General features: G+C 39.4%; 1 protein-coding gene across 1 annotated transcript in view; it reads left to right on the forward strand.

Annotated features, from left to right (window-relative positions):
- The window catches only part of LOC127580705 (sodium channel protein para-like), a 135207-nt gene that overhangs the window by 52213 nt on the left and 59341 nt on the right, over positions 1 to 23653 (forward strand). The window contains exons 12-15 of the mRNA XM_052034476.1: positions 5467 to 5722; positions 6707 to 6879; positions 11920 to 12291; positions 21611 to 21784. Of these exons, the coding sequence (XP_051890436.1) occupies positions 5467 to 5722; positions 6707 to 6879; positions 11920 to 12291; positions 21611 to 21784 (975 nt within the window). The remainder of the gene's footprint in view (positions 1 to 5466; positions 5723 to 6706; positions 6880 to 11919; positions 12292 to 21610; positions 21785 to 23653) is intronic.

The raw sequence follows: 23653 nt of genomic DNA on the forward strand, positions 1-23653 counted from the left end.
AAGGCTTAGAGGGTTAAATTATGTAGTCAGCTTGGATAAATATTTATATTAATTTGAGTATAGAAGCCTGAAGGATGACATTGCTCCTGCAGTGATGTCCTCTGGCTGGGATCATTGACCTCTGACAACAACAACCATCTTCCTTTGTGTGAGTTATGATTTGAACCACTGGAATGTTTTCCTTTGATGTCTCGACCAATTTTACCAGGGCGCCTTGATTCAGTCAATTGCTGCGTTGATGTCAAGGGCAGTCATTCTCATCTCACCTCTGAAGTTCAGCTCTTTGGACCCAGTTGGATCTATCACTGCTGGTCCTTCCTTCACCACCCATACCACCCACCCACTCCCAACATTCCACTGTATGCAAAGGAAATTGTGTAACATTGGTTCAGTATTGCCCTTGGTCTCAGGACCACAATCAAAATGATCATCAGCGAGCCATGTAGGCACAATACAATAACATACAACAAAAAAAATGACAAGTTCTATCCTCTTGTGTCTGTTTCTCCCCCATTTTTTAGTTCTCTTCTTCTGTCACTGGTTTGTACTGCATACAATTCCACAAGAGTCAGCAACTGTCCTCTCAGGTCTTTGCACTCCTTATGTGTTAACCTAAACAGCATCAGTTGGATAGCTGACTGCAGATAGACTGATAATAAATTAGAAAGTGTGCAAAAAAATTTAAATGATTGTACCATATTGTATGTCAACGATTCATACTAGTTCAGTTACTCTTAGAAAACAAAGAATATTGGAAGTAGAGAGAGTCTCACAAAACTTAATGCTCTTAAAGAGGATTTTCAAAGCAGCATCCCACTAACAAGCCCAAGCTGTAATTTCAGATCACTTGTAGCAATTCTTATGAAAAAAAAGATAGTACATTCATCACCTTAAAATTACTCTTGATGTTATTAGTGATGAATGCAGAACAATTGCATAGATTCTTTTAACAAGGTCCGACACGGTCATCTGGTCTAGCAGGTTAGGGCACATGGAATACAACATATTTTGGCAAAAAGAATCCAAAATTGGCTTGGTGATGGGAGGCAAAGGGTAGTGGTGGAGGGTTGTTTTCCTGACTGGAAATTTGTATCCAGTGGTGTACCGCAGGGAGCAGTGCTGGGACCATTTTTGTTTGTCATATATATGAATGACTTGGATGAGAGTGTGGTCTAATAAGTAAGTTTGCTGACAACACAAAGATTGGCGGAGCTGTAGATAGTGAGGATACGGAGGGACATACAGAAGGACATAGATCAGCAAAAAAGTTGGGCAGAGCAGTGGCAGATGAAATTTAATCCAAACAAGTATGAGGTGATGCATTTTGGGTCATCCAGGTGGATAGGGTAGTGAAGAAGGTGTTTAGCTTGCTTGCCTTCATAGGTAGGAGTATTGAGTATAAGAATTGGAACATCACGTTGCAGCTGTACAAGGTATTGGTTAGATCACACTTGGAAAATTGTGTGCGATTCAGATCACCACATTATAGAAAGGATGTGTAAAGCATGAAAAAGTTAGGAAAAGTGCAAAAGAGATTCAGCAAGATGTTGCCTGTAATGGAGGGCTTTAGTTACAAGAAGATATTGAATAGGCCGGGATTGTTCTCATTGGAGTGAAGGGCTCACTTGAAAGAGGTTAATAAAATTATATGGGGCATAGATAGTGTAGATAGTCACAGTCTTTTCCCAAGGGTAGAGGAGTCTAAAACAAGAGGACATAGGTATAAGGAGAGAGGGGAAATATTTAAAGGATCTGGGGGGCAAGTTTTTCCACACAGGGTAGTGGAAGCTTGTTTCCACAAGCTGCCAGAGGAGGTGGAGGGGGTAGGTAGAAACACAGTGTTTAAAAATTATTTGGACAGGTACATGGATAGGAAAGGAATAGAGGGATATGGGCCAAATGCAGGAAAATGGGGTAAGTGTAGATGGGCATCTCAGTCGTCATGGACAAGTCAGGCTGAAGGACCTATTTCTGAGCTACATGGCTTTATGACTCTATACTGTAAAAGTCTTTAGACAATTTAATCAAGTTAATACCTCTATTAAATAGAAAACACAGTGATAAATGTGCTAATTGTTTACCCATTTGTAGTACCAAGAGTAATTCCCATACTAATGACAATTGTTAACAGAATATAAAATGGGAAACAACAATGCCTCTTTAATTTCCAAAGGTGATAAAGTTCATCTTTGTAGATTCAATAGACTATTATATATAATCTGTATGCAATAAGATGAACATTTTACTTTTCCTCATCACCTTTCATTCATCTGCTTTGTTTTACATCATCAGATCTTTTTCATGTGATTATGTTACAGGAAGCATTTGCTGGAAATAAAATACCAAGATGGAATTTCAGAGGCTTTTACAATTCCTTTATTATGGTGTTTCGAATTTTATGTGGAGAATGGATAGAACCATTATATGATTGTATGCGTTGTTCAAAGATGTACTTTTGTCTCCCTCTGTTCTTGCTGACATATATAGCTGGAAATTTTCTGGTAAGAGCAGACTATACATGCCTTCAGCTGGTATCAAAGCCATTGTTTATTTGTATGATATTTTTAACGTGTTAGTACTTTTAAAAAGAATGGGAAGTATGTTAAAAAGAATGCAATGTAAATTATTTACTTTCCGTTTAGTAAACTAACCACAGCTAACCGTGGATCAAATTTTTCATTAGCATTTTCCAAACCACCAAGGGACTCGGTATAAGTTACAAGACTGAGATTACTACAATATTTCTATAGCCAGCAAACTAGCTACAACCAAGGCTCATCCAAAGGTGATGCTTCTTCTAGCCTATAATTTTCATGAGGTTCAATATCATTGATAGTTTTTATTAAAGGTTGTGACATGGGAAAAGCTTCAGAACATAAGAAATAAGAACATAAGAAAATAGGAGCAGGCTGAGGCCACATAGCCCCTCAAGTCCGCCCACCATCCATATGGATCATGGCTTATCTGCTCCAGGCTTCAACTCCTCTTCTGTGCCAGTAACCCACAGCCTTTAATTCCCTGATCTTCCAAAAACTTATCTACTTCCTCCAGTGTATATTCCTACTGATCTAGCACAACCCGCCATGATCTTGCCTTCACAACCCTCTGTTGAGAATTCTTGAGGTTCAAGAGTCTCTGCAAGCAGAAGTTCCTGTGCACCTCAGTTTCAATTCTTGTAACTATGTCCCCTCATTCAAGATTCTCCCATTAGTGGAATCATTTTGACATCTCTCAATAAGATCACTCTTCATGCTTTTAAACTTCAAAGAATATAGATCGAATTCCTTTGGCCACGTGAGAGGACAACTCTTTCATCCCAGGAATTGGCATAATGAATCTCTTTTGGACTGCCTCCAATGCCCGTATATCCTTTATTAAATACGGTGTGGCCTCACTAGCACCCTGTAAAAGTTTGACAATATTTCCCAATTTCTAAGCTCCAACCATCTTGCAGTGAGGGATCAATATGCCATTTGCCTTCCCAACAGTTTGCTGGACCTGCCGGTTAACAGTTTGCAACTTGTGCACAAGAACACCTCGATCCCTCTGCATTTCGTTCATCTGCAATCTTTTTTCCATTTAGACAGCTGTCTGCCTTGAGATTTGAAATGCATAACTTCACACTTTCCCACAATGAATTCCATTTGCCAAGTTTTTTGCTCACTCGTTCTACTTATCAATATCCAGTTACAGAATTCTAATGTCTTCAAGTTAAATGCAAATGTATTGCACCATTCAGGATGTGGTGTGAGTATATTCTTATCATTCCCTAGAATTCATTAATTTCAACCCATAACTTTGATAGGTGTAAAACAGATGATACCTTCTGGCATCCAGTCAATTGGCAGCTGCCTCATGTCTTCCAACCATCTCTCCCCAGTGTGACAGGTTCTTTAGTACCTCAGCTTAAAGTCTGATCATTAAGTTTGTGTTGGTTTTTTTGTGTTTTCCCACATTCCCTTACTCTAGCTTTTTGAGTACATAGCTTAGTCTCAACTTCCTAAGCCTTAAGGAATCTTTTCAGTAAATTTAATATCTGGGTTAGCTCTCAGTAATATACATCAATCGATGACAGAACAAAATAATCTCTATTAACTATTTTAGCTATTGAACATATCCAATGGAATTATATAAGAAAACTAATTTACAAGTTGATCAAGTAATCAAGATATAATAACATCATTGTTATATAAATACAACTGTAAGTCTTCTAGCCAGTCCTTAGAAAGAAAAACACTAATATTTCACGAGCTTTTTGTCAGTTTTGCTCAGAGGGAGCACTTCCTTAAGACTCCAAACTATTACTTTGAATGGCTCTTAACCATCTCTGCAAATAGTTGTTAATGTTCCCTGATCTGAATATCATTCAATTAAGCTCAAAAATAACCAGCCATCCTACACATAACAGAGCTAGTAATACTGACTTCTAAAAAAAAACTCAATTCCTCCCTCATGTGCTATAGACAACTGAACATTATACTAAATTAGCTTCAGGACAAGGTTCTGATTTCTAATGACTAATGACTGAACAAAACTGAAACATTTTCATTTTAGCACAGTCTCCATGAGTTAAATATTATCTAATGGATTTTACATTCCTTTGATGATTGCTGTGTATCAGTCACTTTATGAAAACATGACCATCCATTATCAGATGTACAAGAAATCTTAGGATAAATTGGTTGTATATTTTCACTCCATTGGACACTAGATTCTGACAAACCAGACAACACAAAATATAGAGGATGTTATTGCCATTGACATGTTTGTTGACCATAACTGGTATAACTTGAAATTCTGTGAGCACAGGACACCCCAAGCACTTAGGAACTAATAATGTATTTTTAAAGTGCAGTTACTATATGTGGGAAATGTGGTGGCCTGTTAGCACAGAGCCAACTTTATCAAACAGTATTGTGAAAATTATCAGATAATCTTTTTGTGATCTGTTAATAGTGGGTTAAATATTAGGCAGAACACCAGGCATATCAACCCTGCTTCTCTTTAAAATAGTGCCATGAAATCTCCTAAGTCCACAAGAGGCTGAACTTCTACAGGTGTTAAAATTATGCTATTCTGGAGGTGTTAAACTTCAGTACTTCAATTTTACAGACAATCTGGAGATGGCACTGCCTACTTTGCCACTTTCCTCAATTGTTAGCATGAGTTTTATATTCTAGCTTCTGACGTAGGAATTAGGCCCAGAGCATCTGACCCCGAGTCAAACCCGCTACCAACATAGCCAGGAAGGAAGATTAGATTAAGTTGATGCCATGCTATCAGCACCTATTCTTTGAAATTGCCTTCAAGAGCATCTTCAGCAAACAATATCCAGATAAGCTTGGGCAAATCAAGGATGTGTAGGCATCTTGCCCGAATGATTAGTAAGACATAATTGTGAAATAGTGTTTTTTATCCATTTAACTGCAAATAATGATTATAAACTTCCTTTATGCTATTCTGCAGGTGTTAAACTTGTTCTTGGCTCTTCTCCTCAATTTCTTTTCTGGAGATACACTAACTGCAAACAAAAAAGAAGAAAAGGGATCGCCATATAAAGATTATATCAAGAACTTCCTACTTTTGTTATCATGTCGAAAAACAAATAAACCATTTTTGGGTAAAATACAACCAGAAGAGAAAAACAATGCCTCAGAAGCAGATAGTGCTCATCCTTCCAATGAAATACCTTTAGCAAACTCCAACATGGGACATAACATAAGTAAGAGCCTGAAAGCTTAATATATCATTATTTTATCACAAATCAAATTCCACTCTTTTTATTTTTAATCATCTTCCTGGACCAGCAGAAATATTGCAAAGAAATGTTCAATGTGTTTATTATAATACAAACAGTTAGAAATAATTGTTGGTGATGTTAGTGAATAACTTATTTATTCTGCATTTATTCCTTTCCAATCTAACAGAGATATTAATTAGTATCTAACATAAAATAGCAGAAGGATTTCTCACGATTGTGATCAATAAATTTAACTAGTCCGAAGTGTTAACTCAATAGATTCATACTTAGTAAAGTACCTCTAGTAGGTTATGATGGTAGCTGTGAGGATTATATCATGGTGGTTATGTCAAAAACATGAAATTTTGCAATTCATGCAATCATAGAATAATAAGGCACAGAAGGTTAATGAAGGAAGGCTGAAACGGAGACAGGGTGACTCATCATCTCTCCAAACCTTCAATTTTCTTTCCTGTATCCACCAAGAGTAACAACTGCAGCGTTTGTCCAATCTTCATTCCCTTTCACTGGGATATCTTGAAGTTTCTACTTGGTGCCTCCCAATGATTACATGGCTGAGGCTGAGGACTCATTATATGAGAACCCCAGATACAACCAACCACCAATCTTTCCATGCTACATACAGTACGCATAGCATTAATAATGGTTATTTTGCACCCGTCCTGTGCTCCTTCCCCTCTCCGACCTTTTTATTCTGGTTTCTGCCCTCTTCCTTTCCAGTCCTGATGAAGGGTCTTGACCCAAAACGTCGATTGTTTATTTCCCTCCATAGGTGCTGCCTGACCTACTGAGTTCCTCCAGTACTTTTTGTGTGTTACATTATTAAAATGTGATTTGTCAAATTTGACATGCTATGCATATGTTTGACTTAATGATACTCTACAATATGTAAAGTAAGATGCTGCTTTCCAACCGCATCACCTGAAACTATTTGTTTTCTTATAGACATCCAAAAGGAGACAAACTTGTCAAGTATTGTTGAACCAACAACATTGCAAACATGCTCCGATGCTGGTGTACTCTCTACACCAGTCAGAAATGAAGTGCCAACAGTCAGTGCACTGTGTGACCCAGCCACTGGTGGGCGGAAGTACGAAAATGGATCAGCAGTCTTGATGGTATGGCAATTACATTATATGGACTTAGCACGTAGTCTTATCATCACTGGAGCCAAATTGTCACCATGGCTGCTTCCCCAATGAACAAGTCATGGAGAAGAACTCTCTCCATTTATGCAGTAAGCCATAAACTTCATCTCAGACAACAAGGATGAGATCATTTTCATGGTTGAGGCAGGCCTGGAAGGGTATTTCAATGCCAGGCAAACAATAGAATCTTTGGCTTCCTCCAGGCAGAAGATAATTAATCCCTTTCATGATACCCTTATCCTTGGAAAAGGCTCAAGCCTTTTGAAAATATTTAAAGAGACTCAGCTGGCACCTGTTTAGCTGAGGTTTTCAATGCTAGAGTTTCAAGGGCAGCCCCAGGGCAATCCTTAATATGCAAGCTCAGAGTCCTGACCTCTCCTATTATAGCAAGAAAGGAAGACTCACCCAAGGTCCCTGTCATCTGACTAGAAAATAGCTGGAAAGACAAGCAGGATGGGATCCTTACAGGACTAGATTCTATTCGAAGTTCTTGCTCACAAAACAATCTGCCCTTCATCTGGGCTGAAACTTCAAAGGTCACTTTAATTCAATTAATTTAAATATATTGAAACAGACTCTTAAAAATAATGACTTGCATTTATGAGGAATTCCAACATATTTCTTAGAAATATTCCACAATGCTTCAATCCAGTGAATTACTTAAAAATAAACTTAACATTACATGACAGACGTAACAGATGGCATAAACATGGCAAATTTTGATTTGGTCACTCTTGGCCACCAGTGCTAATTGTGCATTGTAGGAGCAGTTGTGCATTACTTGACATCCAAAATCGTTTCCACTGAATGCAATGCTCTTTCCCTGGACCGGGAGCAAGCCCAGTTCAAGCCAGATGCAAGAGCCATTAAGTTGTTTATCCTAAGCGCAAGAACTGCCGATCACTACATCTCCGGCATACAACTTTGGTGTTGTCCTGTGTTACATTCCCATTAAGTAAATTTAGCATTCTGAGAATTAGGAGTCATACTGGAAGGTGATACAAGATTGCAATCTGTGCTGCTGATATACCCAGCAATTCATCACAAACAGTGAAACATAGAAAAGGACAACCAACGGCATTAATCTTGTAAAAATTACAGATGAATTACAAGTTACAGCTATTACCAAAACACTGAGGAATGGGCAGGACTGGTAGCTCAATGTCCCGGGGTACAGGTGCTATAGGCTTGATAAAGGTGAAGGTAAGAGAGGAGGGGGAGTTGTGATAGTGATCAGGAAGAACATCACGGCAATACTTAGAGAGGATATTCCTAGGGGAACGTTCAGTGAGGCTGAATGGGTGGAACTTAGAAATAAGAATGGTGTGATCACTTTGACGAGATAGGGTCCCCAACAGTCAGCAGGAATTAGAGGAGCAAATATGTAAGGAGATCACAGATAGGTATAAGAATGATAGAGATGTAATAGTAGGGGATTTTAACTTCTCTAGTATTGACTGGGACTGCCAGAGTGCTAAGGGATTAGATGGGGCATAATTTGTTAAGCGAGTCCAGAAAAGTTTTCTGAAGCAATATGTAAATGGACCTGCTAGGGAAGGGGTTACACTCAACCTCCTCTATGCAAGTGGTCGATGTGTCAGTGGGAGAGCACTTTGAGATCAGTGACCAAAATTCTATTAGTTTTGAAATGGTTACGGAATAATATGGGAGTGGTACACAAGTTGAAGTCCTAAATTTGTCAAGGCAAATTTTGATGGCACTAGACAGGAACTTGCAAAGGTTGATTGGGAAAGGCTGTTAGCAGGTAAAGGGACGTCTGGCAAGTGGGAGGCTTTTATAAATGAGAAAAGGAGAGTTCAGGACCAATGCATTCCTGTTAGAGTGAAGGACAAGGCTGGCAGGATTAGGGAATCCTTGTTGATGAGGGATATTGAGGTTCTCGTCAGGAAAAAAAGGAGGCATATGTCAGGTACAGGCATCTGGGATCAAGTGAATTCCTTGAAGAGTATAAGGAATGTGGGAGTACACTTAAGAAGGAAATCTGGTGGGCAAAAGTGGACATGATATATCCTAGGTAGATGAGGTAAAGTAGAATCCTAAAAGATTCTATAACTAGATAAGGAGCAAAACAGTAACTAGAGAGAGAAAAGGTCCCCTTAAGAAGCAGTGTGCTTATCTATGTGTAGACCCACAGAAGATGGTTCTCACGAACGCTAGTGAGTTCAGGAAGAGAACAGTGATGTCCTGAAACATGTCAACATTATGAAAGAGGAGGTGTTGGTGGTCCTGAAGTGCATAAAGGTGGATAAATGCCTGGAGCCTGACCAAGTGTAAACTAGGATACTGTGGGAATAAAGAGAAGAAATTGCAGCGGCCCTGGCAGAGATTTTTCTATCTTCCATTGCTCCTGGTGAGGTACGGGAACACTGGAGGATGGCAAATGTTGTGCCTTTATTTAAGAAGGGCTGCAAGGATAAGTCGGGGCACTACAGGCCAGTGAGTCTAACATCAATGGTGGGAAAGGTACTGGAGGGGATTCTGAGAGGCAGGGTCAATCTGCATTTGGTAAGGCAAGGGCTGATTAGAGATAGACAGCATGGCTTTGAGCATGGGAAACCATGTCTCACGAATTTGACTGAGCTTTTTGAAGAGGTGACCAAAAGGATTGATGAGGGCAAGGAGGTAGACATTGTCTACATGGACTTTAGCATGGCCTTTGCCAAGGTCTTACAGGTAGGCTGGTCTGGAAGGTTAGATCACATGGGATCCAGGGTGAGCTAACCAATTGCATACAAAATTGGCTCAGTGGAAAGAGTCAGAGAGTGGTAGTGGAGGGTTGTTTTTCAGATTGGAAGCCTGTGACCTCAGGGATTAGTGCTGGGTCCCCTGTTGTTTGTCATATATATCAATGATTTGGATGAGTATGTAGGTGGCATGATTAGTAAGTTTGCAGATAACACCTAAATTGCTGACGTAGTACACAGTGAAGAAGGTGGTCTAAGGTTACCACAGGATCTAGATCAACTGGGAAAGTGGGCAAAGGAATGGCAGATGGAATGTAACTTGGATAAGTATAAAGTGATGCATTTTGGGAAGTTAAACCAGGGCAGGACATACACAGTGAATGGCATGGCCCTGGGGAGTGTTGTAAAACAGAGGGACCGAGGAGTACAAGTACATAGTTCCCTGAAAGTGGCCTCACAGGTAGTGAGGGTGGTGAAGAAGGTGTATGTCATGCTTGCTTTCAATGGTTGGGGCACTGATTACAGGAGTTGAGACATCATGTTATAGTTGTACCAGACATTGGTGAGACCTCTCTTGGAATATTGTGTGCAGTTCTGCTCGCCACACTATAGGAAGGATGTGATTAAGCTAGAGAGGGTGCAGAGAAGATCCACAAGGTTGCTACTGGCATTGGAGGGTTTGAGTTATGATAGGAGATTGGATAAACTGGGACTGTTTTCCCTGGAGTGAAGGAGGCAGATGGGTGACCTTACAGAGGTTTATAAGATAAGCATGAGGGGAATAGATAAGGTAGATGTTCACAGTCTTTTTCCCAGGGTAGGGGAATCTAAAAACTGGAGGGCACAGGTTTAAGGTGAGATGGGAAAGGTTGAAAGGAGAACTGAGGCAAGATTTTTACACAGAGGATGGTAGGTATATGGAACAAGCTACCAGAGAAAGTGGTAGAGGCAGGTACAATTACAACATTTTAATAAGATAAGATATCTTTAATAGTCACATGTACATCGAAACACACAATGAAATACATCTTTTGCATAGAGTGTTCTGGGGGCAGCCCGCAAGTGTCGCCACGCTTCCAGCGCCAACATAGCATGCCCACAACTTCCTAACCCGTATGTCTTTGGAATGTGGGAGGAAACCGGAGCACCCAGAGGAAACCCACACAGACACAGGGAGAATGTACAAACTCCTTACAGACAGTGGCCAGAATTGAACCCAGGTCGCTGGCACTGTAATAGCGTTACGCTATCTAGACATTTGGCCAGGAATGTGGATAGGAAAGGTTTAGAGGGATATGGGTCAGCATGGCATGCTGCAAAATTCTGAAACCAAAAGGATTAATTTCCTTCCTTCCATTACTTTATTACCAAGGGATATTCAAACATAAAGGGAACTAAACCAGTAGATGGAAAATTACAAGGGATTTTGAAGATGAGTATTGCGCAGCATTATATGATAACCTGGGGACAGGAAGTCAGACAGGGCGGACTTATTAAGAATATACATGTTGCCATACAATATGTGAACCAGATTTCAAGTTAGGTCCAAGATGTCAGACATTCCTCAAGGTTGAGATCATGGATGAAGCCTTTGTTTGAAAGCACGTGAAAATATTTAAAGAGGGTAGGAGTAATCTTATTTGCATAGTATTGGCCATCATGGGGGCATCTGATCTTGGAAGCATTCCTGTTCCAGAGAGGAGACAGGTTACTGTGGACTGCTGAAAGAAAAGCTCTCAGACTTCTCCAGGTCCACAAACATTGCCAGAATAGGCACCAATCCTTGCCTCCCTTAAGCTGGTTTTGTGATACCTGACCAGCCATTATTAAACTAAAAAATAGATTAAATATGAAACAAATGGCCTCTTTGAAATACCTGACTGTGCAACCCATCCTCTAAGAGTATGTTGGATGCCAAATGGCTCCACTAAAACTGGAAGTGAGTGGACTTGAGGTGATTGAACTCAGATTAGAAATTTTTAAAATGTTTCCTGGACCTACCCTTTTTGGGACTAAGCTCACTCCCAGTGTTTCAGACTGTTAATCCTTTTTGTCATTATTCTTATAAAAGGTTATTGACTTGAAATGTTGGCTCTTTTTCTCTCTTTCCATAGATGCTACATGACCTGCTGAGCACTACCGTTATTTTCAGTCTTTGTCTCAGTATAAACTTATACCTAAATTCCATGAATACAGAATATATTACATCCTATTAATTTGAATAGGCATTTAAGAATTAGCTTGTGGTGTTCAAGGGTTTTCAGTCAGACAAAGATGTTTGACACATTTGTTTTTCTCACATTAGCCAGAGACATTGGAGGAAATGCAGCAAGAAATGGAAAGTGAACAGGCCCATCCATCTTTGAACATGAGTAGCCTAGAAAATGAAAAGCAGGCGAATGATAAGCATATCTGTGAAGATAACAAAACAGCGGATGAAAAATATTCATGCTCTGTGGAGGAAGCTGAGGACGAGGAACCCAAAGCAGAGACAAAGATAATGCAACCTTGCTTGCCAGCCATTTGCAATGAAAAGTGCGATTGTTGCAATGTAGTTAGGACTACGTTCTTGGCAGAACTCTTTCTGAAACTGAGGACACTAATGTTCAAAGTGGTGAATAATCGAGTGTTTGATGGAAGTGTATTATTTGTCATACTTTTGAGTACAATGACCCTGGTAAGTACTAATATATTGAAAGAAAATTCTATTATGATGCTCATCTTCAACATTCACCAACAAGAGGTCACAAAACCATCATAAAGCAATGCCCTTGTTTGGATCTGATGTTGTTTTATGTTTGAATTTTCTGCCAATCTATTCCGCTTTTATCTGTCATCTAATCAAATACTTACTCATATCTTAAATGCAAACATTTATCTGATTTTAAAATGCCGAGGAATCATAATTGTTACCCAGAAATCTTAGCACCTTGCTTATTCAAGTCAGATAATAACTATAGGTTGTTCTTTTGGAAAGAGCAAAGAAAATCAAGTCATTCACTCACAAGCTATTGCTGATGTGTTGATGACTCAATGTTCTCCCTTGATGTTCCATTGGTAACTGTAGTGCTGAAATGAAACTGAGCAATATGAATTATATGGGTGTTTGCGGTTGTGTGTAGAGTTTGCTCATCATGGCTGAGGCAATCATAGTGGCATCACAATCAGCCCCTGTACCCCTAGGCTCTGTCTGATTATTCATGGTGGAAAGAATCTGTGTGGACATCAGATGAGGGCACAGGTTTTGTTTTATTACCCCAGTATCAAATACCTTTTCAATATTCACTGTGAAATAATTGCCCTTTGTATTTGATACCAGAATGTGTCCCTGACTTAAGGAATATAGGGAACAAAAATATTGAATGTATAGATATTAAAAAGGAATGTATATATCAATAAAAAATACATGGGGGAGAAGGGAAGAGAGTAATTATTAGTAAAGTGGCGAAAGAATTTATTAGTGGTTTGAGGTATTTGCGGAGTGTTCCAGAACAGACCAACTGGGCAGAAGAGCCTGTTTCTGTGCTGTGGATTCCCCACCAGTATTTAAGGTTCCAACAGAAAGAAGTCGGTAGGTTGTCATTTGGAGTTGACCTGTTCTGTAGCAGAAAAGACGCACTGAACAGGTGATGCATGGTGCACCACTGCATATCTTGTACAAGGACCTGCTGCTACAAAATTCTTTTGCATAAAAAGCCCAAGGCCTTTTCTCCCTCATTGTGGGGTGATTGAAGGATCTCAGGTAGCTCACAGGTTGAGGGGATGGAATCACAAATGGACCAAGGCCTGGGGTTAGGTTTAAGGTACCACTTAGAGAAAATTAGGTCCACAAATATTGGATAAGCACATCAGGTGAGAGTCATGATCAGATGGGTAGGGGTTGGGGATTCAAGAATGTAGCCATGATGAGGATATAGTAGTAGTGGGCCCAAAAGGGACCCACACATGGAGCAAGTTTCAAACTTAAGGGTCACCCACTGGCAGCCAGTTCCCTTTCAGTAATGCAAAGCAGGACTCACATTCAGAACGAAGGCTTGTTTCTGCATGTCTAACTCACGCAGTCTACAGACCATGGGGGCACGATTAAATTTTGCCGAAGTAGCACTCAAACATGCATTGCCTGTTGCTGAATGCTACCGTACATGTCTGGATAATTACATGCATCAGTTCCTCAAACACATGGAGGACCTGGAATTAATTTTTGCAAATGTTATTAAAGATGCAGTAAGTACCTGATCACATTCATAAGAGTGATTTTCAGATAAAATTCTATCATGGAGCACACAAAAACATTTTGCCACATGATCATATTTCCAGCCCAAGCTGTTTTTGTCATTAGTTGGCTGAATTGCTGAAATACAATCAGTCGTACCTGGCTGTTTTCAAAATGCACATCAAAGCAACATTTTTCTACAAAGATTACAAACAGATTCTTCAAATTGTATTGTCCTTACAGGCATAACTATTCATACACATGTCTGTTGGCTCCTTGCAGGCAGCCTTGCCATTGTATTTGTATCTTTGAGGAAGACAAACAATGTGCAGCTGCTTGGTATCTGACAGCCAATCACTGTTGGTAGCAAATGAACATGAGCAGCCTTTGAACAATACCCAGTTTGTGCTGGTATTTGGAAACTGGATTGCATCCTGGGCCAACTGTGCATTGACCTCTTTTTCACAATATAGACCAGCCAAACTGTATGGATTTTAACAAGAGCTGCAACAATACATTTCATGCTGGTGTCAATTCAAATTCACATGAGCCAAGACTGTAAATTAATTCCCCATTAAATCAGAGACTTAAGCCTGTTTTACACAGTTCTATTTATGTAAACCATACACTTAAATTAAAAGACATTTTCTGCTCCTTTCATGACATTGTTCCTAATTGGTCCATTACGTTGCTGCAAGACTTCTTTTTAGAAATGTTTTTTTAAATCCTATTAAACCAGCTTGGAGTATATTTCCAAAACTTCCAATATAACATGAATTTCTAATGAAGGACTTTGTTATCTTTTGCATTGTAACTTTCCACAATTTCTCCTTCCAAAACTGAAAAATTAATTTGTTAGAAAATACTTGAATTCAAATATTAGTCCTAAATAGAATTCTTTATTTTATTGTATTTTCCCTAATTTTATCTCCTTTCTAAATTCTAAATTTCATTATAATAAAATTCTATGTAATAAAATTCAATAAAATTCTAAATTTAATTCTAATTCCACCTTTTCTAAATTCTAAAATGTCAGCCATCATATGACACGGACCCCAATGATGTGAGCCACATTCACTGGAAGCATCTTTTCAAAGCATGTAAAATATTTAGGTTTATTTTGGCAACAAGTTGTCCACAAAACTAGAAAATATAGCTAGGGCAATTCTTTGTTCAATGTTTCCTTGTCTTTCTCCCACTCTTTTCTGGCTGAATAGTCTACAGTTTGTAAATTAAATATTCCATTAACTTATTCCCGTCTTTTCAATGTTATTTTAGATTTCCTATTCCCTTCTTTAGTAATTCATAATCGACTTAATGGTTCACACTTTCATGATGGAAATTCTAGAAGTATGTGGTTGAAAGCTGGCCTCTGGTCTGAACTGTATCTGAGAGACTGATGCATGAATTTACAAAGATATTAATGCTGTATAAATTCACTACAAATTTCATAAAAAAACATTTACATAGGAAACAATAAAAAAGATTATCAAAACATATCAAAACTCTAAAAGACAGCAGCTATCATTTTTTTAAAATGATTTGAGTCAATAATTAGTTGTCAAAATCCAAACCTGGTAGTATCACTGAGTTGCATCTGCATCAGAACCATCTTTCAATTTTGTTTTGTCATTTATTTTTGCACATGCGTTGTTGAAGTCTACTGTATTTCTCTACTTTCACTGCTAGCCTCATAACTCCCTCTGTATCTTTTTTTCTGTTCCACTGTCCTCAAAATTGATGTGAAGAAGGGTTTAATGTCAGGAATAGGATTTCTTGGCAAAATGTGAAAGGCAAATAGTGTGCAAGATTTCCAGTTTCAATTAAATTGAGGCAATAATGTATGATGCACATTTCACAATGCCAAACTGCATAAGATGACTCAATCTCAACTATATTTAACAAGACAATATAGGAAGGGAATTTAGAGGACAGGAATTGTTAAGCACGAATTCACAGAGAGCACCCCATTATTTATGCTACCCAACACCCTCCTCAATTTCTTATCCTTTCTAATCAAAATATCCCATTGTTTCATTCCTCACATCCATTCAAATTTCAGCAGCAAACAGCCTTCCTTTACTACGTATCTTATCCCTTTCCCATTAATCCATCATTAAAACTCACCCCAGTTATTGTAACCTCCCAGGAGAAAGAGGAGGAGGAAGGAGAAAGAAGCACTTAGAAGGAGACCTTATCTAGCAGAGGTGCTCTCAGTAAGAATCAATACCTTAGAAGTTTCCTCTTCACCAAGGGCTACTGGTGGAGATTCTCCACATTCTGCACCTACAAAGCAGGATCAGGAATGTACTTCCAGTGGCATTATCTTTATGCACCTGTACCCTTCTAACCTGATGCAGGGTTATCAGCAACATGTTAGAAGCTCAGCACACCATTGCATTCAGATGGTTACATATTACCTCTCCTTCAGAAAGTGGAACTCTTTTCCTTTTCCCTTGACAGAGAGCAACAAGAACATGATGGTTCACCAGAATGCAGACTCCCAATGGAACAGGATGCCATTGACACAACTCACATTGCTTTGAAGGTGCCACGTGATTTTTTTTCATGTTCTTTCACTTACTGGATGTGAGCATTACTCAAAGGCCAGCCTTCATTCGCCAATCTCTTGAACCACTGAAGTTTGCCTGGTGAAGATCATTCCACAGTACTGTTGTGTCAGCAGTTCCAGTGTTTAGATCCAGGGGCAATAGATGTCCAAGTGAAGATCATGTAAGACTTGGGGAGGAATTAGTGCCGTTGTCCTTCTAATTGGTAGAGTTTGCGAGTCTGGGAGACACTTCCAAAAAAAGCCTTGGCTAGTTGTTGCGGAAAGAGTTGTAGATGGTATGCACTGCAGTGGTGAGGAACTGAACATTCAAGCTGAAGTAACTTTTCCAGTGACTCCCTGGAACTAAAATGTCAGAACTTCAAAAGCTTCTACTCCCTGATTGTGCAGCTACTGTGCAATCCAAAGCACAGTGTCCAGGTATCAGATGCTTTTGTTCTTCCCCTGTTATTGTGCCCTTTGTGTCTGAGCCCCATACACAATCAAACGGCATCTACTGAAAAACAAGGGCTAACCTCTGACCACTTGGTCTTGACTCAGATTCAGATTATTCAGTTTATTGTCATATATACCAGGGTGCAATGAAATTCCTTGCTCATATGAAGCTCACAGAGTAAACAGTATACATGGTACTAATAAATGCAACAATAAATACAATGACAAGTGCAAGCCAACAGAATGTTGCAAAGATTGCAGTGCAATCTGAAGTAGTGCAAAACAAATGCTGAAGTGATAATAATGGAATAACCTAGAGAGGTAGAATTAAGAGTACAAGAACATGGCAGCACCACCAGGAAGGAGGTGTGAAAGAGGTGATTGATTTAGCAGTGGGGAAGAAGCTGTTCTTATGTCTGCATATCTGGGCTTTCAAGCTCTTGTATCATCTCCCAGAAAGTAAGAGAAAAGGGAATGGCTAGGGTAGTAGGCACCCTTGACAATACTGTTAGCCTTCCTGAAGCAGCACACAGTGAAGGTGGACTGGATGGAAGGAAGTGATGAGCCTGTGATGGACTAGGCTGTGGTTACCACTCTCTGCAGCTTCCGTCGATCCAGAGCATAGCAGTTGCCATACCAGGATGAGGTGTAACCCATCAGGATACTTTCTATAGCTCATCTGTAGAAGTTCAAAAGAATACTCATGGACATGCCGAATCTTCTCAGATGCCCAAAGTAAATCCACTTTGAAACCAAGGAAAAGAGCAGAACATATCTACACTGAGAACTATCCTGTCTACCTCAGCTACCTCAAGCAGATCATTTGTAACTCAAATCATTCACTGTTTGCACCCTTCTGGAGAAGGCATGCAGTGTGTAGTTGAGTGAATCTCCAGATTTGTTCTCTTACGTCACACACTGTATAAACTGAGGAACAGAAAGAACAGGAAAAAGATTAAGAAAAGGAAGGGAGGACACCATATCTGGTACCCCTTTCTAGCTGATTGCCCATGACCTGTTGATCAGGCTGAGATTTCAGTGACCACAATCTCAGTACCCCATTATATTACTGTTTCCACCTCATCTTCCCTCTGGATATTGTGGCATATACAGGCTGTAAAAAGCTCTAAAGAGAAACTTATTATAAGTGCCAGGAGCTCAGCCCTCCAGAAATCCATGAGAAATTTTGGAAATAATTGAAGTTTCTTTTCCTTTATCCTGCTAATCTATGGGCCTTAAAATCCCTTAAAATCAATGGGATTTCAGATCCAGTGCAATGTCTGACCTGGTGCCATACCTGAGAGGCAATTCCCAACAAGCATATAACTATGCCAATAGATAAGCATCAGTGGTTCCAAATGATGATGATGATGATGATATCTTTATTAGTCACATGTACATCAAACAATAATTTGGTCCACACAAGTGCACGGGTGAAATTAAAAAGAAAATTCGTAAGGTGGATGAGTTTCATAAGAATACATTGGCAAGTAAAACCAGAGAGAACCCCTACATTTACAAACATAAACTGGAAAAAGATAAAGGTAGGATTAAGGCCTATTAGAGAGAAAAAGATAGCCTGAATGAAGTGATGAAAGACACAGGTATACCTCTAAATGAATACTTTGCATCTCCATCACAAAATAAGGGGACAGTACAGACAATGATATTAATAAGATACTGTGCAAAATAAGAACATATTCTGTATAAGCATAAGAAGTAGGATTTATGGCATTCCATTCATGCCTAGTCCTTATTCAATAACATCATAGGTGATCTTTTACTTCAGCACCACCTTCCTATACCAACCCCATATTCCTTGACTACCTCAGCAACAGAACCTTCACAATGCCAGTGGGTAGAGTATTCACAGATTTACCACCGTCTGGTTGAAATGATGCCTTTTTACCTCAGTCTAGAATGGCTGTCTTCTTATTTTGAGGCTGTGATCCTGGTTTTGGACACACAATCCAGGGGAAACATAATGATCGCATCTATTCTTTCAAACCCCTTAATAACTTGTATCTTTCAATAGTATCACTGCTCATTCTTCTGGAGAGTGCAGAGGCCTAGTCTACCTAATGTCTCCTCAGGACAATTCTCCCATTCCGGGAATGAATCTGCTGAACTTCCACTAAACTCCTTCTGCCACAGACATATCTTTCCACACAATATTTCAGGTAGGGATCTCTCCAGGGCACTGCATAATTGCAGCATTCTTGTACTTAATTCCTTCTGAAATAATGGCCAGCCTACTGTTTGCCTTCCTAATTGCTTGTTTTGCCTGTACATTAACTTTCCGGTGTTTAGTGTGTGAGGATACTCAGGTCCCTCTGACCACCAATATTTCTCTGTTTCTCATCAAGTTAAAAAAAATGCTCTGCTTTTTTTATTTTCTGTCAAAGTAGGTAACACTATATTCTACATGTCTTCACCCATTTACTTAACCTGCCCATATACCCCTTGGAACATCTCTGCATCCTTCTCACAACTCACACTGCCACCCCTCTTTGCATCAGCTAACATAGATGAATGCACAATAAACATTGAGAGAAAGCAGAAATATTTAAGGGGTCTAAAATTTTTTAAGAGTAGGTAAAACATCAGGTGAGATTAATAATTATCCTAAGGTCTTAGGCAAAGCAAGGGGAGAAATAACAGGCTCCAAATATCAGTTACCAGTCCTCTTTAGCTGCTGACATGGTGCTCAAGGGCATGAAGTCTACTGTATTACTGTTAATTAAAAAGGGAGAAAGGTATAAAGCATGCAGATATAGGCCAGTCAACTGAACATCAGTGGTTAGTAAATATTGAAAGAAAAATCTGAGTAATCAGCATGTTAAGGGAAGGTTGTGTCTGACTGACAATTGAACATTTTCAGAAGGTAATAAGGCTTGACGAGGGCAGTGCTTGTGATGCATTTCGCATGGAAAAATCCCATATGGCGCACCAACCAGAAAAGTGCAAGGCCGGTGATCCAAATTGAACCTAAAATTGGCTCCGTGGCAGGAAAAATAATGACCAGAACACAGAACATAGAACAGTACAGCACAGAACAGGCCCTTCGGCCCACAATGTTGTGCCGACATAGCTATTCCTCCTACCTACAGAATGCCCATATCCCTCTATTTTCCTCACATTCATGTGCCCATCCAAGCCCCTCATAAAAGCCCCCAATGAATTTGCCTTCCCCACCCTACCAGGCAACCCATTCCAAGCATCCACCACTCTCTCAGTAAAAAACGTACCCCTCACGTCTGTTCTGAAGCAGTGGGTTTCTGCAGCATGCAGTGCTTGGTCCCTTGATTTTCATGGTATACATCTAAAAGATAGTAGGACTGAAATTTGTAGGCTGCAGTAAAACATCAATGGCCTGGAAAATTGTTTGGTAATCATTTAGGAGAGAGCAAGCAAGCCAATGGAATCACCTAAGATCCGCTGGTATTGAGGAAGCACTGGAGATCTCAGCAGGACAGTGGGTTTCTCACATTTCAAACATGCATCATTCTGCCCCTTGCTTAATGTGGAATATGTTAGTATGCCAACAAATTAACTAATAAAAGGTAATAAAACAAGTACTAATAGTTAAAAACAAAAAAAATCTAAAACATTTTAAACAACTTACATTAAAACTAACTTAATAAGTTAAAACTAAATCTGCTTACCCCCACCATCTCACAGCTGTTTATTTCCAGTTAAATAAATGGACATGCTGTTCTTACACTAGGTTTAATCTGGCACAAGTCTAGCAGGCAGATTTTCCCAGTTGGACTCCAGTAATGGAATGCAACAGGGTATATCCAACAAGATCAGAACATATGCATTAGCTGACACTTACAGATGTAAATGCCGGCATTGTAGCGTGGAACATTTCTCAGCAAGTTCCAGCCCAATATATTGAGGGTTAACATTGATTACTGAAACTTTGGGCCAAAGCTTCTACTGACTAGTGAGCCACCTGAACTCACTGGCCACCTGCTCACAGCGTTTCCACCAGTGTGCTCATGAGCATATTCTTCGTAGGAGGCTAGCTCCCACCTGATGAGCCAGGCCCAGCAGAATGCAGAGTGTCTCTGAGCACATGACCAACTCCACCTTTAGAATGCCATTGATAGCCATAGAGATTGCATCCCCAACTCACCAGATGTCAAAGCTGTCACTAACATATTTTTGACATTCTCAAATATTCAAAAGGAGTCAGGAACTATTAAAAAATGAAAAGCATTTTAAAGATTAGAACGATTAAGAAACACTCTTAAAAATAAATAATGTTTCGAAACATTTTTAAACTAAGTGAATTAAATCAGATTTAAAAAAGTCAACATCATTCTCGCAGCAGCCATCTCTTCCCATTAACTTTCAATGGGACCACTGTAACTTGCACCAGAACTAATCTGGCATGGGTTCAGCAGACAGATATCCTAGTCTAAAATGGAAATCTGAGGAAGTCTGTGTTGCCCTGTTTGACTCTAGGTGGAGCCCACTGGCACAGGGCAGGTGTTCCAGAGCCAGCACTCAAAGGAGCAGAACCCTACACCTCACCCTGTGCTATCACACTTCCTGCCCATTAAGATTTGAGTAGATCTGCCATCTTCTAAGCATTGATGATGTTTCTCATTCTACAGATGCTGCCAAATGTGTGCTGGATATTTCCAGTATCTTCCGCTTTTATTTCAGATTTCCAGAATTCTTTTGACTTTTGAATTAAAAGGTCCTAACAAACTTTGTATTTTATTGATAAAGTTAAAATGTTTAAGAATATCTTCTTTATCCTTATAGACATTAGATGACAAATATTTGCAAAAAGATGCAAAGGTCCAGCTGGCACTGAAGTATCTGGATTACTTTTACGCCTTCTTTTTCAATTTTGAAATGATTGTTAAGGTACTGGGACTTGGCTTATCAAACTATTTTACAAATGTCTGGACATTACTGGATTTCTTTCTTGTAGTGGTAAGTTTTCTCTATTGGTTTTACATTAACACTATGCTCTTTCAGGAGTAATTTTTCACATGTTAGTCTTACTTTGATTACTTTACAAATTGTTAGTAAAGAATAGGATTTTGATTCTGTTCTCAGGCTTGTAATAATTAGTGAACATCTGCACACCATTTTTCAATATGTAGCATGGTTGTTTATTCAGATGATATTAGTGTTCAAAGAACAATGTGTGTTTTTTAACAAATGTAAGATGTATGGAAACTGCCTGGAGAAACATCTTCTTATAAACACCTGATACACATCTGTGGATTAGTCGTGTAGCTACAGCAGTGAATTATCTCATTACAAACAGATGTTTTATTCAAAGTAAACAGAATTGTAAACACCAGACAAATTATTTTGATTGGAAACATATTTTTAAAAAAGCTTTTGTCACTTAATTTAGCTGTAACACTCCTATTGTGGCAACTATCACTTTGCCTTTTTGAAAATATCTCAGTGGTATGCATTATTTCCTGACTGAGGGCAGCTCCTGTCACCCAGGAACTGAATAATATAACTTATTCACCAATTTCATCTCTGTCCCTGAAGAGGGCTGTTTGCTCTGATTGGCACCACTCTCCTCTCTCCACCAGACCAAACAACATCAAATATTCATTGCACTGGAATCACAGCAGTGAAGTCCAGGACCATGTGTTTCATGGTACCGAGCAAAAGTGCATCAGCTCACTCTAACCCAGCTTCCAGCAAAAACATTCTATCTTGTCTATCATACAGTTTGTTTGTTTAAGTCCATCTGTTCCATTTCTAGGAGAGATTGCTTTAAATTATTAAATATAATAGTTTCCTTAATGGATGCTTTGAATTATATTTAGTATGAGAACATTTTTTAACAGGCACGGTAGTGTAGCGTTTAGCGTAACGCTATTACAGCGCCAGCAACCCAGGTTCAATTCAGGCCACTGTGTGTAAGGAGTTTGTACGTTCTCCCCGTGACTGCGTGGGTTTCCTTCGGGTGCTCCGGTTTCCTCCCACATTCCAAAGACGTACAGGTTAGGAGGTTATGGACATGCTACGTTGGCGCCGGAAGCGTGGTGACAATTGCAGGCTGACCCCAGAACACTATATGCAAAAGATGCATTTCACTGTGTGTTTTGATGAACATGTGACTAATAAAGATATCTTACCTTATCTTATCTTAAATGGTAGGATCCCTTAGAAATATTGATGTACAGACGGATCTTGGTGTTGCCACTTTCAAGGTCCATAACTCCCTGAAAGTGGCAACACAAGTAGATAGTGTGGTAAAGAAGGCGTACGGCATGCTTGCCTTCATCAGTCAGGGTGCTGAGTATTAAAGTTGGCAAATCATGTTGCAGCTGTATAAAGCTTTGGTTAGGCCACATTTGGAGCATTGTGTGTAGTTCTGGTTATCATATTACAAGAAGGATGTGGAGGATGCAAAAGAGGTTCATCAGGATGCTGCCTGTTTTAGAGAGGATTAGCTGTTGGACAAATTTGGATTGTTTTCTCTGGAGTCAGAGGCTCAGAGGCGACCTGATAGAACTATATAAAATTATGAGAGGCATAAATAGAGTAGATGGTAGATCCTTTTTCCCCGGGTGGAAATGTTAAATATTAGAGGGCATACATTTAAGGTGAGAGGGGGCAAGGTTAAAAGAGATTTGTGAGGCAAGTTTTTTTACACAGAGAGTGGTGCCTGAAACAAGCTACCAGGGAAGATGGTGGAATTAGAAATAATAGCAACATTTAAGAAACATTTAGATAGGCACTTGAAGGGATATAGACCATGTGCAGACAAATGGCATTAGTTTAAATTGGCATCATGGTCAGCATAGACATCATGGGATAAAGAGCCTG

This window comes from Pristis pectinata, chromosome 2 (assembly GCF_009764475.1).
Source record: "Pristis pectinata isolate sPriPec2 chromosome 2, sPriPec2.1.pri, whole genome shotgun sequence".
In the NCBI taxonomy this organism is placed as follows: domain Eukaryota; kingdom Metazoa; phylum Chordata; class Chondrichthyes; order Rhinopristiformes; family Pristidae; genus Pristis; species Pristis pectinata.